The sequence below is a fragment of the Babylonia areolata genome, chromosome 6, assembly GCF_041734735.1.
Source record: "Babylonia areolata isolate BAREFJ2019XMU chromosome 6, ASM4173473v1, whole genome shotgun sequence".
NCBI lineage: Eukaryota > Metazoa > Mollusca > Gastropoda > Neogastropoda > Buccinidae > Babylonia > Babylonia areolata.
In genome coordinates, this window is record NC_134881.1 from 18,968,751 (window position 1) to 18,983,750 (window position 15,000).

Sequence of the window (15,000 nt, forward strand, 5' to 3'; positions counted from 1 at the left end):
CACAGCGATGGCGATGACAAACCAATTCCTTCTCTCCGTTATTACATGCATCCTCTGTTGAAAGAAAAAAAAAAGATGGTGGTGGGGGGGGGGGGGGGGGGGGGGGGGGAGAGTATAAGATTCGAGTTGTCTGCCTGTTTCCTTGACCGTGATGGAACTTTTCGCAGTTCTCATTTCTTCTCCTCTGTCAAGCATTAATTTGTTGTGTGTGACATCTTCATCAAAGTTTGAGACATCTGCAGAGCGGATCTGCTCTGGGTGGCTACTGCTGAATAGCAGATGCTCAAAGACTTGTTAAACGATTCAGATGATGCAGGCCGTCGGAGGAAATGTATGTTTTGTATTTTGTGAATGTTTTATCATATTATTATTATCATTATTATCATTATTAGTGTTGTTGTTGTTGTTGTTGGCAAATGTATGTTTAGTATTTTGCGATTGTTTTATCATATCGTCATCATCCTCTGTTGTTGTTGTTGTTACTACATCCACTGCTTCTGCTACTACTACTACTACTACTACTACTATCTTTATCTATTTATTCATCCATTTATTCATTCATTGTTGCTGCTCCACGCCGTTTGAATGGCATTATCCACATGCCGCTCATTCCGATTTTCTTTTTTTTTACTTTTTCGGTATACAGGTCCCATACGTAGACTTTTACAGTAATCAGGGCAATGGTTTTACATCCACACAGTGTCTAAGGCTCTCAGCTTCAGGGTAGGAAGGCGGGACCCAGTCCTCTCCTTTCCGCCGCTTTAGCATTCCCCCTGCGGACGTCAGGTACTCACTCACTGATTCACACCTGGGTGAAAATGAGGATGATCGGGGTGAAGCGAGGCTGTGGTTGAAGCTGCGTCCCCTGGCGTGTTCACGTTGGGAGCTCCAGTGCGTGTGTGTTTTTGTGGTTATATATATATATATATATATATATATATATATATGTATATACCCCGCCTCCTTTACAAGTGTCAGAATAATCAATTTGATGATTGTGAACACTCTACGGATGATGATGATGATGATGATGAAAGGACCCTCCCAAGGAGAGACAATACCGTGTCGAAAACGGGGCCTCGAACCCAGACCACTAGTGATCACAGACTGGATCAGACGCCTAACCGATTTGGCCGTGGTACCTCTTGTTTTTGTACAAAAGTAAACTAAATCAATAAGTATACACACACACACACACACACACACACACACCACACACACACACACACACACACATATATATATATATATATATATTAAAAAAGAAAGAAATGGAAAAAGATGAATTTTTCTCCCTTTTTTTTTCTTCTTGTTGAAGGTTCCGGAGATCAGTGTCAAATGGACGCGGTCTAGTACGTTTAGTATTATTGAAGTTCTGTTATTGCGCATGCCTGCTTATTATTTGTGTTTGTGTGTGTGTGAGTATGAGTGTGAGTGTGTGTGTGTGTGTGTATTTTTGGTGTGTGAACAAGAGAATGCCACCACATGAGCACGTAGAGCCTTTCACCATTACTTTGCTCTGATTTCCCCATCTGCCTGTCTGTCTCTTCCCCCCCCCCCCCATTCCCCATTGTCGCAGCCCACCTCCTCTCTCTCTCTCTCTCTCTCTCTCTATCTATCTATCTATCTCTCTCTCTCTCTCCCACCCCGCTCTCTTTGCTTGCTTGATGCTGATCGGACGTGTGTGTTTCTGCTGTCCAGTGCAAACAGAAATTTCAGTGGTATAGCGATGTCGGACTGTGTTGAAACTTTGCAATAATGTGCCTGAAGGTATGTGGATCACGACTGTGTTTTGATTTACATAAGATTGGTCCTGGTGAACCGTATAATTACTTTTGAAAATTAACACTTGACAAAGAAGGACAAAGTTCATGTGAAGTTAATTCAGATGCTAAACCGACTTTACTAACCAGTGTGCACGTGAACTGTGCGTCATGCACGCACTACATGAAATATTTTTGCCCCAAAGTGGAAGGGCAAGATTCGTGAACATGAAACAGGCACATGGCATTAAACTTTCATGGCCGTTAACCTTTACCCGCACGGTGTTACTCTGTACGCTGTTCTTCGTTACATGTGCCTTAAATGAAAATCAAACGGCAAGCACCTGTGTTGATGTGTTCAGTGAACATCGTAAAAACATCTACGGTCTCTCTCCCTCACTGGAAGATGCTGTTTCTCACGTCAGACGATGTTTTGTCATGTGGGCTGTAGTCATCAGGTTCCACAATCTTGTGACTTTGACATTCAGCAATCCGACACGTCATATCATAAAGTTGAGGTATAACACTGTACATCTCAGTTGCTGCTTTGCAAGTGTGTCGGCAGTATTCATCACCTGGCTGCTGCTGGCTTGTGGGGATGTGGAAGCAAACCCTGGACCAACTTGGTAGAACGATCAGAGATACCAGCTTGAGCAACACATTGACTACAATCAAAATCCTGATCATCTTCATGGTGATCCAAGAACTTCAACGCATGGTTGGTGTAGCAGTGCTCAAACCCTTGACCCAAGCTCTTCAGTGCAGAGAAGAATGCTGTCTCTAGCAGGCTATCCTCACCAAGTCGACAGTTTTCCTCACAACTCAAGCTCCTGCCCTGCTGCACTATCTTTAGCTGAAACGGTGCACAAACTGCAATCGTGGTGTCATTCCCTTCAAGAGCAGAATCGCCAACTGAAACACGACATGGGAACTGTTGCAAACAAACACCACATTTTGGAGCAAGAATGTGGCAACCTGCGCCAGTGGAAGGACTACTTCCTCGATGTGAGCAAGAAAATGGACATCCAAATGGACAAATTAGAATCGTTCTCGAGGCGCAACAACATACGGTTCTTCAATGTGCCCGAAAGCTTCGAGGAGGACAATAATCAGTGTGTCAGTTTGGTGGTGCAGTTGCTGAACCGCTTCTACCCAGACAAGAAACGCTGGACAGAAGACGACGTGGAGCGTGCCCATCGCACTGGACCGAAGAGCCAGGACAGCAATCGTCCCCGCCCCATCATCGCTCGCTTACATCGCTGGTGCGACAAGTTGTCCATCTTACAATCCAACGAAAGCAGACGAGAGATGGCAAACACGCTGAATGTCAGGGTTGCTTCCGATCTGACTCAACGCCAGAATCAAATTCTTAGGGAGGAAAGAGAAGCTGGGAAGAAGGCGTACTTCTGGAAAGGTCGGCTGTACTACAACAAGTACAACAACAACAACCGATCACCCCATCGACACAATCTCCACAGAAACCACAGAGAAAGACCCACACATGTACGTCCTGGTAGACATATGACCAGGAACTCAACTCCTGATGACCTCACGCAGACGACAGCAGACGAACGACGGGATGCTGCAAACAACAGTTCTCCCCGTGAAATCCCACCTCACTACTTTCCTCAAAACCATGAAACAATGGAACAAAATGTCACGAACGGTAACCCTCCCTCGATGTTTGACATGCACGCCTTCCCAACACTCCCAGGTCGGAAACGGCTGGAGGACAGGCACAGGGATCCTCCACCTGCCTCCCTCGCCGCTCCCACAGGCATCACAACATCTTGGAGAGGAAAGCCCTCCTACCAGCAGCAGGTCGACACTCATCATGCTGCTGATCGTCACACCGACCAGACACAGCGTACTGTGGATGACACAGACAGAAACGATTTTCTGTCTTCCAATGTGGTGCACGTACCACCTCCCCCAGCCAGCCCTCGACCTCGGCGTCCACCTCAGCAGAGAACGAGGAAACTGATTGACCAGTGGGGTGTGAGGCTTGTGGATGAACCCGAAAATACCAGTGACACAAGTACTGCGGCTCACTTTGTCTCTGCCGCCCATGATGACTGTCAGACTCGCACTGCTGATAACTTTGGGCAGCCCCTCCGTGTTGTCCCCTCCCAGAGTCCCAGTGACCATCCCAGCCCCAACCCTGGAATGCCCTCCACAATCCCTGCCTCTTTGAATGCTGTAAGAGACTTGGCGAACCCCAACAGTACCCCCCTGCCTCGTGACGGTAATGGTGCAGTTGCAGACTGTTCATCTTCGCAACTCACTCCAGCAATGTCACCCCGTAGTGAAGATGGTAGCAGCCAAACATTTGTGAAGCAACCGGTGGAAACTCATCCAGTGCACGCAGACATTGAAAACCAGTGCCCCGTTCTCTCACGAGCGAATATCCATGAAAGTGGTAAAGCAGCTGAAGGCCAGCTAGATATAGGATCCACAGAACAGGACTGCTCATTGATAAGCGAGACCCCCAGACACCGAGGATGTGAAACCCGGAGCAGAACAAGATCCAGACAGGCCCAGGTGACGGACAGCTTTCCGCGCATCGGTGTGAGTGCGTCACGACCCCCAGGTCCACAAGAACAGTCCTCAGGATAGGGATACGGCCCTGCCCGTGTCATTGGTCCCATGGAAAACTGTCCTGTTGATTCCGAACATACATGTTTAGGGCGTATTTCATTCCTAACATATAACATTGAGGGTGTTGCTAACATTCATCAACCAGAAATAAGACTATTTTTGTCCAAGTATGATATCATTTTATTGACAGAAACGTTTTCATCTAATTTTCCATCAGATCTTTTTCCATCATATAAAACATTCATTTCACCAGGTATCAGATTATCTGACGCTACAACCTCACGTCTGTCCGGCGGTGTAGCCTTACTAATACGGCAGTCGTTTGTTTCTTGTGTCAAACACATTCATGTAGAATACGATAACTGCATTGTACTAAAGATTTCTGGCGAGTTGACAGGTTTATCATCAGATTGTATGCTGATAGGACTGTATTTACCTCCGTCAGACAGCATTTATTATTCGGAATCAGAAATTGATAATGGGGTTTACATGTTAGAGCACTGTATTTTAGATATATTTGAGGAACACGGAGAGGTCCCAATAATTGTATTTGGTGATCTGAATGCGAGGACAGGAACCAGAAATAGCAGAGACGCCTTGCTGCCGGACACTTTGATGATGGACGACGAAGAACCAGAGGAGTACTTACGTCACTCAAAAGACAGTGTTGTTAATGGTTTTGGACGTTATCTTTTGAATGTTTGTGAACAGTTCTCGTTATTAATTTTGAATGGCTTTTTGCCAGGGGATGAGTCTGGTGAATTTACTTACATTGCGCATAATGGGGCTAGCGTTATTGACTATTTTTTGGTATCTAAATGTTTCATTGAAAGTGCATTAAGACTACAAGTAATCCATAAGATAGAATCAAAACACATGCCTGTAGAAATGTTTCTCAAAATCAATCAGATACAAGCACAACATATAAATACATTAGGAAAAACTGTAATCCAAAAATACATCTGGAACCAAGATAAAACTGACGAATATACTGATGCACTTGCATCCCCTGAAGTTTTAGATTTCTTCAACACAGCCACCAATTTAATTCATTCTGACATTGAGGCAGCTTTAATAACATTTAATAAAGGTATTTTTCTTGCTGGTAAGTGCATGAAAAGAAACTTTAAAACTGGTATGGTAAAGAACAGTCCGTGGTTTGACGAAGAATGTAGAAAAACCAGGGCAAAGGTACGCCAGGCTTTAAAGAAACATGCAGCTTGTAAAGTTGAAAATAAAGATGAAAATGATTTACTTAGAACAGTATATACAATTGAACGAAGAGAGTATAAAAAGCTCCTGAAAAAGAAAAGCTCAGATTATAAAAAGCACATTCTAGAAATTCTAGAGAGTTGTGGAAAAGATCAGAAAAAGTTCTGGGGTACGATCAAATCTGCAACATATAGTAGAACACTACCTAGTCGTATTTCAAGCGATGAATGGTTTAGACATTTTAAGTCAGTATTTGGATGTGACGTATTGGAGGATGATATAGTGATTAATGTCGAAAACACAACAAACGAAGCTGATTTTGACGAAACTTTGCAAAGTTCTAGCATGTATAACAGTATTTTAGATGCCACCATAACCGAAACAGAAGTTATTGGAGCAATAAAAGCTCTGAAATTAGGAAAAGCTGCCGGTCCTGATGGGATTAGTGGCGAATTTTATAAGTATGGTTCACCAATTGTAGTAACATTTTTTACACAATTATTCAATAAATTATTCGACTCTGGAACATTCCCAATGACTTTGTCTGAAGCAGTTATACACCCACTACATAAGAAAGGTGATACTAATTATCCGGACAATTACAGAGGGATATCTTTGCTTAACGTATCTGGTAAATTATATACTTTCATTCTAAACAAGCGCCTAACTGCATGGGTTGAAGAAAATTCTGTATTGAATGAGTCACAAGCGGGGTTTCGAAAAGGTTACAGTACTGTTGACCACATTTTTACATTACTTGCCTTAGTACAAAAGCAACTGTCGAGCCATTCTAAATTATATGCCGCCTTTATTGATTTCAAAAAGGCATTTGATTTCGTTGATAGGAATCATCTCTGGCTAGTGTTACGAAAAAACGGTATTCATGGGAAAATGTACAGAGCGATAAAGAGTATGTATGCGGTTGTGAAAGCGAGAGTGCGAGTGAATAACGATATGACTGAACCGTTTCTGTGCCCGAGAGGCTTAAAGCAAGGTGACAATTGCAGTCCAATTTTATTTTTGTTCCTAATAAATGAACTAGCTGATGAAGTCATGCAACAAGGTAGACATGGTATAACACTTTCTCCTGATATTATTCAAATCCTCATTCTTCTTTTTGCAGATGATGTTATTCTGTTTTCTGATACAGTAGTAGGTCTTCAGTGTCAGTTAAATGTACTTAGTAATACTGCCGAGACTCTGAACCTTACAGTAAACGTTGAAAAGTCGAAAATTGTAGTATTTAGGAAAGGAGGACATATTGCATCAAGAGAGAAATGGTTCTATAATTGCGAAAAACTGGAAGTTGTGAACACTTACAAATATTTAGGCGTAGTTTTTTCCACTGGTTTGACATTTTCATATGCACTTGAGGAAATGTCTTTGAAAGCAAAAAAGGGTGTGTATGGAATCCTTAAATTCTTGTGGACGTTAGGGGAAAATTGTCCGAAAATCTTCTTCAAATTATTTGATTGTCAAATTCAACCAATGTTAACCTATGGGTCAGAAGTCTGGGGATTAATGGCAGACCATACTGTCATTGAGAGAGTACACTTATTCGCTATCAAACGTCTGCTAAATATCAGTGTGAAAACACCAAGCACTTTAATTTACTGTGAAACGGGTAGATATCCTTTATATATCCAGACCTACACTAATTGTATTAGATATTGGTTAAATGTTACTAGGATGCATGAAACTCGCATTCCATTTAAAGCATATAGAATGTTGTATGGTCTCCATTGTAGGGATAAATACAACTGGGCATCACGAATTTGTTTTACATTATATAGATATGGATTTGGCTATGTGTGGGAAAACCAGGGTGTGGAAAATATAAACAGTTTCTTGTGTGCTTTTAAACAGAGATTATTTGATTGCCATCTGCAAGATTTGGAAAGCAGTGTAACATCACATGATAGATTTACCTTATATTCTACATTCAGACAACTACACAACGCCCCGCAATATCTAAACATAATCAAGAACCCTGTTTTAAGAAAAGTTCTCACAAGAGTCAGACTTGGTGTATCTCCATTGAAGCCGCATAGATTGAGATATTCAAAAAAGCGTGAAAATATGTGTTGCTTATTCTGTAAAGATGAACAAGAAACCGAACTCCATTTCATTTTGACATGCCCAGAATACAAAAATCTCAGAGAACAGTATATACCGAAGAAGTATCATGTGCGCCCCAATGCATTTAAATTGTCACTGTTGTTTGCAGATGTGAAGACATGCATTCCACTCTCTCTGTTCTTGTCCAAAGCCTTCACCCATAGAAACAAGTCTATCTTTGGTTAATGACGCATGATTACACACCAATCAGCCCATCTATCTTTTGTCTTTTTCTTTTTCTTTCTGTCCCTCTCTCCCTCTCTCTCTCTCTCTCTGTCCTTTCTCTCTTTTCTACCCTTTGTTTGCTTTACATATATTGGCGCTGTTCTTTATAATGGATGTTAACACGGAAGCCCCCCCCCACCCCCCCTACCCCTGTTGTCACGGGCAGAAAGGCCTAAACAATAAACCATTCAGACTTCAGACTTCAGACTTCAGACTTCTCTCCCACCCCTCTTTCCCTTTCGTCCCCATCGCATCCCACCGACCACCGATCACACCCTTGTACACACCCTTCTATATATATACACACACACCTCCACACACACACACCTCCACACACACACACACACACACACACACACACACGAGCACCACCACACACAGCAACAACAACAAGACCCCAACCTGATCCTTGCGGGCGTTCTTGCGCGCCTTCCACATGAACTCGCAGATGGCCATGAAGAAACCAGCCACCACGCCGCCCATCAGCACCACGAAAACCCCGCCCACCTTGTCCACAGTCAGCTCCGACGCCTTGCCCTTCAGGATGTCAAAGACTCCATAAGATTCAACTCCGTTTCCACCCCATTTGGGGAGGCGGGGGGTGTTTGAGTGTTAACAAACAAATGACCTAAAGAGCATACTGAACATGACCACAACTAATACAAGAGAGGCAAGGCCTTCAAGACTCACTTGTGATACATTTAAAAAAAAATTCAAGCTTTTTATGTATTGAGTATAATTTCAAAATGTAATGTTTAAGATGAGAAAGATCAGTTTAAAGCAAATTAAGTCCCCTAGCATTAATTACAGAGTAATTTCCCTTTTTTACTATCTGCACCAAAACGTTTGCAAAATAAGTAAAACTTCCATGCTTAGCAAAAGAAGTTCCTGTTTGAACAAAAAATGATAATAATGACTGCTCTTGTTGTTGGGTCAGAATATCAGATCAAAGTGCCAAGTTTAGAGAATACAAAAAATATAAATATAACAGTAAATGCAGTTTGCATAAAATTAGGCTTCATTTTTTGTTGTTGTGCCCATCCCAGAGGTGCAATATTGTTTTAAACAAGATGACTGGAAAGAACTGAATTTTTCCTATTTTTATGCCTAATTTGGTGTCAACTGACAAAGTATTTGCAGAGAAAATGTCAATGTTAAAGTTTACCACACACACACACACACAGACAACCGAACACCGGGTTAAAACATACTCACTTTGTTTACACAAGTGAGTCAATAAAATAGACTGAACACTAAACCGTGTCAACAAAATTCGTTTGTCGTATATAATGTGAACAAAACCGACTACTGAACATGACATCGACAGCAAGAAAGTGAAGTCAACAATGTCAACAGCATTCCTGGGTCGAGCACAATGTAAAAACTGTAGCATGCTATATTAATAATGTGACCTTGTTGAGGTTAAAGGTCCCGTAGCCAGCCTGTTTACAGCCACCAGGGCAGTGAGTTCATATCCACTGTGTCTCGAGCTCCGGCATCGAAAGACGGGGCCCAGTCCTCTCCTTCCGCCATTTTATTTTAACCTTCCCCAACCCGAAGCAAGATCACCATTCATACCATAAAAAAACCCAGTCTGGGAGTGTTACAAGATGAATAACTATAGAACCATCTCTTACATCTGCGATACTCTTCGAATGTAGCATTATTATGAAGCTGAACTGCTTGATTTCAAATTCAAATGTAGCCTCAAAGAAAGATTTGCCATCTTTAAAAATTTTGAAACTGATTTAAAACTACGACTGGTTTTTTTTGTTTTTTGTGTGTGTAAATGGTAGTTGAAATGACTGATACATGCATGATACATGCCTTCTTCAGAAAGCAAAAAGGTTTTATCTTACCTTGGCGATTCCTTCTTCAGAAAGCAAAAAGGTTTTCTCTTACCTTGGCGCTGCCTTCTTCAGAAAGCAAAAAGGTTTTCTCTTACCTTGGCGCTGCCTTCTTCAGAAAATAAAAAGGTTTTCTCTTACCTTGGCACTGCCTTCTTCAGAAAGCAAAAAGGTATTCTCTTGCCTTGGCGCTGCCTTCTTCAGACAGCAAAAGGTTTTCTCTTTCCTTAATGCTCCCTTCTTCAGAAAGCAAAAGGTTTTCTCTTACCTTGGCGCTGCCTTCTTCAGAAAGCAAAAGGTTTTCTCTTACCTTAATGCTCCCTTCTTCAGAAAGCAAAAAGGTTTTCTCTTACCTTAATGCTCCCTTCTTCAGAAAGCAGAAAGGTTTTCTCTTACCTTAATCCTCCCTTCTTCAGAAAGCAATAGGCTTTCTCTTACCTTAATGCTCCCTTCTTCAGAAAGCAGAAAGGTTTTCTCTTACCTTGGCGCTCCCTTCTTCAGAAAGCAAAAAGGTTTTCTCCTACCTTGGCGCTGCCTTCTTCAGAAAGCAAAAGGTTTTCTCTTACCTTAATGCTCCCTTCTTCAGAAAGCAGAAAGGTTTTCTCTTACCTTAATGCTCCCTTCTTCAGAAAGCAATAGGTTTTCTCTTACCTTAATGCTCCCTTCTTCAGAAAGCAGAAAGGTTTTCTCTTACCTTGGCGCTCCCTTCTTCAGAAAGCAAAAAGGTTTTCTCTTACCTTGGCGCTGCCTTCTTCAGAAAGCAAAAGGTTTTCTCTTACCTTAATACTCCCTTCTTCAGAAAGCAGAAAGGTTTTCTCTTACCTTGGCGCTCCCTTCTTCAGAAAGCAGAAAGGTTTTCTCTTACCTTAATGCCCCCTCCTTCATAAAGCAAAAAGGATTTTGTCTTACCTTGGCGCTGCCTTCTTCAGGAAGCAAAAGGTTTTCTCTTGCCTTAATACTCCCTTCTTCAGAAAGCAGAAAGGTTTTCTCTTACCTTGGCGCTCCCTTCTTCAGAAAGCAGGAAGGTTTTCTCTGACCTTAATGCTCCCTTCTTCAGAAAGCAGAAAGGTTTTCTCTTACCTTAATGCTCCCTTCTTCAGAAAGCAGAAAGGTTTTCTCTTACCTTAATGCTCCCTTCTTCAGAAAGCAAAAAGGTTTTCTCTTATCTCGGCGCTCCTTTCTTCAGAAAGCAGAAAGGTTTTCTCTTACCTTGGCGCTCCCTTCTTCAGAAAGCAGAAAGGTTTTCTCTTACCTTGGCGCTTCCTTCTTCAGAAAGCAAAAAGGTTTTCTCCTTAGGAACCTTGGCGCTGCCTTCTTCAGAAAGCAAAAAGGTTTTCTCTTACCTTAATACTCCCTTCTTCAGAAAGCAAAAAGGTTTTCTCTTACCTTGGCGCTCCCTTCTTCAGAAAGCAGGAAGGTTTTCTCTTACCTTAATGCTCCCTTCTTTTAATGCTCCCTTCTTCAGAAAGCAGAAAGGTTTTCTCTTACCTTAATGCTCCCTTCTTCAGAAAGCAAAAAGGTTTTCTTTTACCTTGGCGCTGCCTTCTTCAGAAAGCAAAAAAGTTTTCTCTTACCTTGGCGCTGCCTTCTTCAGAATGCAGAAAGGTTTTCTCTTATCTTGGCGCCCCCTTCTTCAGAAAGCAAAAAGGTTTTCTCTTACCTTGGCGCTCCCTTCTTCAGAAAGCAGAAAGGTTTTCTCTTACCTTGGCGCTTCCTTCTTCAGAAAGCAAAAAGGTTTTCTCCTACCTTGGCGCTGCCTTCTTCAGAAAGCAAAAAGGTTTTCTCTTACCTTGGCGCTTCCTTCTTCAGAAAGCAAAAAGTTTTTCTCCTACCTTGGCGCTGCCTTCTTCAGAAAGCAAAAAGGTTTTCTCTTACCTTAATGCTCCCTTCTTCAGAAAGCAGAAAGGTTTTCTCTTACCTTGGCATTGCCTTCTTCAGCCAGACAGTCCTTGGCACCAAGCTCTCTCTTCCACCACTTGGTTTTCAGCTCGTGAATCTTCTGGGCCTCCTTCAGTCGTAGAATCTCCGTGGTGAAGATCTCACGGTGCAAGGAGCCTGTTTTGGGGAGGAAGGGGGTGGGGTGAAGGCATGGGGTGCGGTGGTGGGGGGTTAGTTTGGGTTTGGATTGAGTGGGACAGGTCGGGGAGATTGTGTGGGGAGGTGTGTGAGGGTGTTGGGAGGTGTGTGAGGGTGTGGGGAGGTGTGTGAGGGTATTGGGAGGTGTGTGATGATGTGGGGAGGTGTGGGGAGGTGAGTGAGGGTATGGGGAGGTGTGTGAAGGTATGGGGAGGTGTGTGAGGGTATGGGGGAGGTGTGGGAGGGTGTGGGGAGGTGTGGGAGGGTGGGGCGAGATGTGTGAGGGTGTGGGGAGGTGTGTGAGGGTGTGGGGAGGTGTGGGAGGGTGTGGGGAGGTGTGTGAGGGTATGGGGAGGGGGTGTGGGAGGGTGTGGGGAGGTGTGGGAGGGTGGGGCGAGATGTGTGGAGAGTGGGGAGAGGTGTGGGAGGTTGTGTGAGGGTGGGGGAAGGGTGTGTGAGGGTGGGTGGAGGTGTGGGAGGGTGTGGAGAAAGTGTGTGGGAGAAAAGGGCGGAAGGAAGGGAAGGAAAGAAAGGAATCAGTTATTAACGTCCAGTTACATATCTACTACTAGGTGATTGTAGACAGACATCAAAGTTAATAATGAGAGCACTGATTTTTCTTTTTTTTCTTTTTTTTTACATGTTGTGTGTGTTGTCATCAAAATATAAAATACATAACTAAAAAGGTAGGGGAAGTGAAGGGTTTTGATGGGGTGTGTGGTGGGGCGGGGAGTACGATAAGTTCAGGAAACAAAAAAACAAAACAAATAGCAAACAAACAAAAAAACCCAGCAAGCGAACAACAGCTCCTAATCAAATAAACAAATATATAACCAAATAAATAAATAAACGTAAGCAAAGAAACAAACGATTAAACTATGTTTGCATTGCACATAAAAAAAAGAAAAAAAGAAACATAGCGTCGGAAACAAACGAAGTAATAAACCATGAGTTTGCATTGTCGATTACGAAGAGATAAAAGAAACAAAACAACTGTAAATTACAAAACGATCAGAGTCAAAGAAAACAAACAATAAAATAAACTATAAGTTTGAATGCTAAATTACAAAAAGATCGAGTCATCTCTCCTGTCTTCTTCTCTTTTTTTTTTAATTACTTTTATTTTATTTTTTATTCTTGGCGCATTCGTTACAATAGTACATGATTTATTCATATCATTTTCCCCCTAACCCTCTTTTTTTTTCGCTCACTTCCATATTCATCGTCAATTTTCTCTCCCTATAAAAAAAGTTTTTTTGTTTTTTTTTTGTTTTTTGTTTTGTTTTGTTTTTTCTCATATATTTTCCATCAACCGTCTGACTATCTGGATTCCGCTTTTGTTTCCACGTGTTTATGCGTTTGTGTCACCAATTGGTGATGCAGGTTCGGCTGTTCCCAATTCACCCATGTGCTCAGTTACTGGAACTGAGACTCTGTGTGTGTGTGTGTGTGTGTGTGTGTGTGTGTGTGTGTGTGTGTGTGTGTGCGTTCGTGTATGTGTGTGTGTGTGCGTTCGTGTATGTGTGTGTGTGTGTGTGTGTGTGTGTGTGTGTGTGCAAGTGTGTGTGTGTGTGTGTGTGTGTGTGTGTATGAGAGAGAGAGAGAGAGAGAGAGAGAGAGAGAGAGTGTGTATGTGTGTGTAATGACAACATTACAATGATCCTGCCCTCCCTTATCGAAAACGAGAATCATGTTTCGAGTTCATCTTCTTAGTCTCTTCTGTGTGTGTGTGTGTGTGTGTGTGTGTGTGTGTGTTTGCATGAACTGAAAACAAATACAATGACACCTGCTCATCTAGATCTAAGCGAGGATCACGTGCTGGATTCATCTTTCTTCGCTGTTGCGTGCGTGCGTGCGTGCGTGTGTGTGTGTGTGTGTGTGTGTGTGTGTGTGTGTGTGTGTGTGTGTGTGTGTGCGTGTGTGTGTGCGCGCGCGCGCGCGCTGAGAAACAATACAATGATCCCTGCTCATATCGAAATAAACGAGTGTTATGTTTTGATATCATCATTTTCCCTGAATGTGTGCGTGCGTGCGTGCGTGCTCGTGTGTGTGTGTGTGTGTGTGTGTGTGTGTGTGTGTGTGTGCCTGTCTGTCTGTCTGTCTCTGTGTGTTCTTAGTCACGTGCTGTTTTCATTTTCTGATGCTGTGTGTGTGTGTGTGTGTGTGTGTGTGTGTGTGTGTGTCTGTCTGTCTGTCTGTCTGTATTTTTAGTCACGAGCTGTGTTCATCTTCTGATGCTGTGTGTGTGTGTGTGTGTGTGCGTGCGTACCAATCCGCCACAGACGCACTGGGATGCTGATAATGACGTGTTTCTGCTATCCACGTTGCTACAAACATAATTATAAGTGGAGGGGGGTAGGAAGGGGGCTCGCAACTAAAGTTACTAACCTTTTTAACGGATAGGTGATCCCTTTCTGTGGCTGTTAAGAAACGTTATTTTCGTTGCAACGAGCGTTTCTTCATCTATTTACTTATATAGTTACTTATAACTTTCATCTATGTATCTATTTATTTATTCATTTTGCTACGGACATGTTCTTAACTGATAGAAAAACCAGTGGGCGTAGCGATCACGAAGCCTTTAGAGTCCAGATTCCATCCACCCTGACCCCTACCCATCTCCACAACCGCCATGTCTGCGGGCGTTGTGATCCCACCGCAGCCTTTGTATAGAAGGTACCAACCCAGGCCCAACCCAACTCAACACCGCCATCACCACAGCCGTGGGTGCGGCGATCTGCTAGCCTTTGAGAGTCAAAACTCCTAATAATCAATCGAACCAACCCTATCCACAACCACCATAAATGTAGGCGTAGCGATCCAGTAGCCTTTAGAGTCTTGGTTTCACCCACCCACCCAACCAACCAACGCAACCAAACCGAATCCTATCCAACCCAACTCAGCTACAACCCAATTCCGTACAAGTGGCTGTAGATCCCAAGGCCCATAGCCACCACACCTGTGAGCGCAGCGATCCCCCTAGCCCTTGTGATCAAAGCTCCAAACAACCAGTCTAACCAACTCAGGTCAACCCACAACCCTATGTATGTGTCGCAGTGATCGCGTAACCTTTCAGAGTGCAGGTTCAACCCACCGAGTCCGACCAGTCCAACCCAGCCACTCCTAACCAGCCTAAGACAACCCAGCCCAACTCGACCCAG

The 15,000-nt window shown here is 43.1% G+C and overlaps 1 protein-coding gene across 1 annotated transcript in view; it reads right to left on the reverse strand.

The window, feature by feature from the left end:
• LOC143282816 (glutamate receptor ionotropic, kainate 2-like) overlaps positions 1-15,000 on the reverse strand; it is a 189,979-nt gene that overhangs the window by 2,850 nt on the left and 172,129 nt on the right. Inside the window, 2 exon segments of the mRNA XM_076588606.1 lie at positions 8,319-8,453; positions 11,682-11,818. Coding sequence (XP_076444721.1) covers positions 8,319-8,453; positions 11,682-11,818 — 272 coding nt within the window.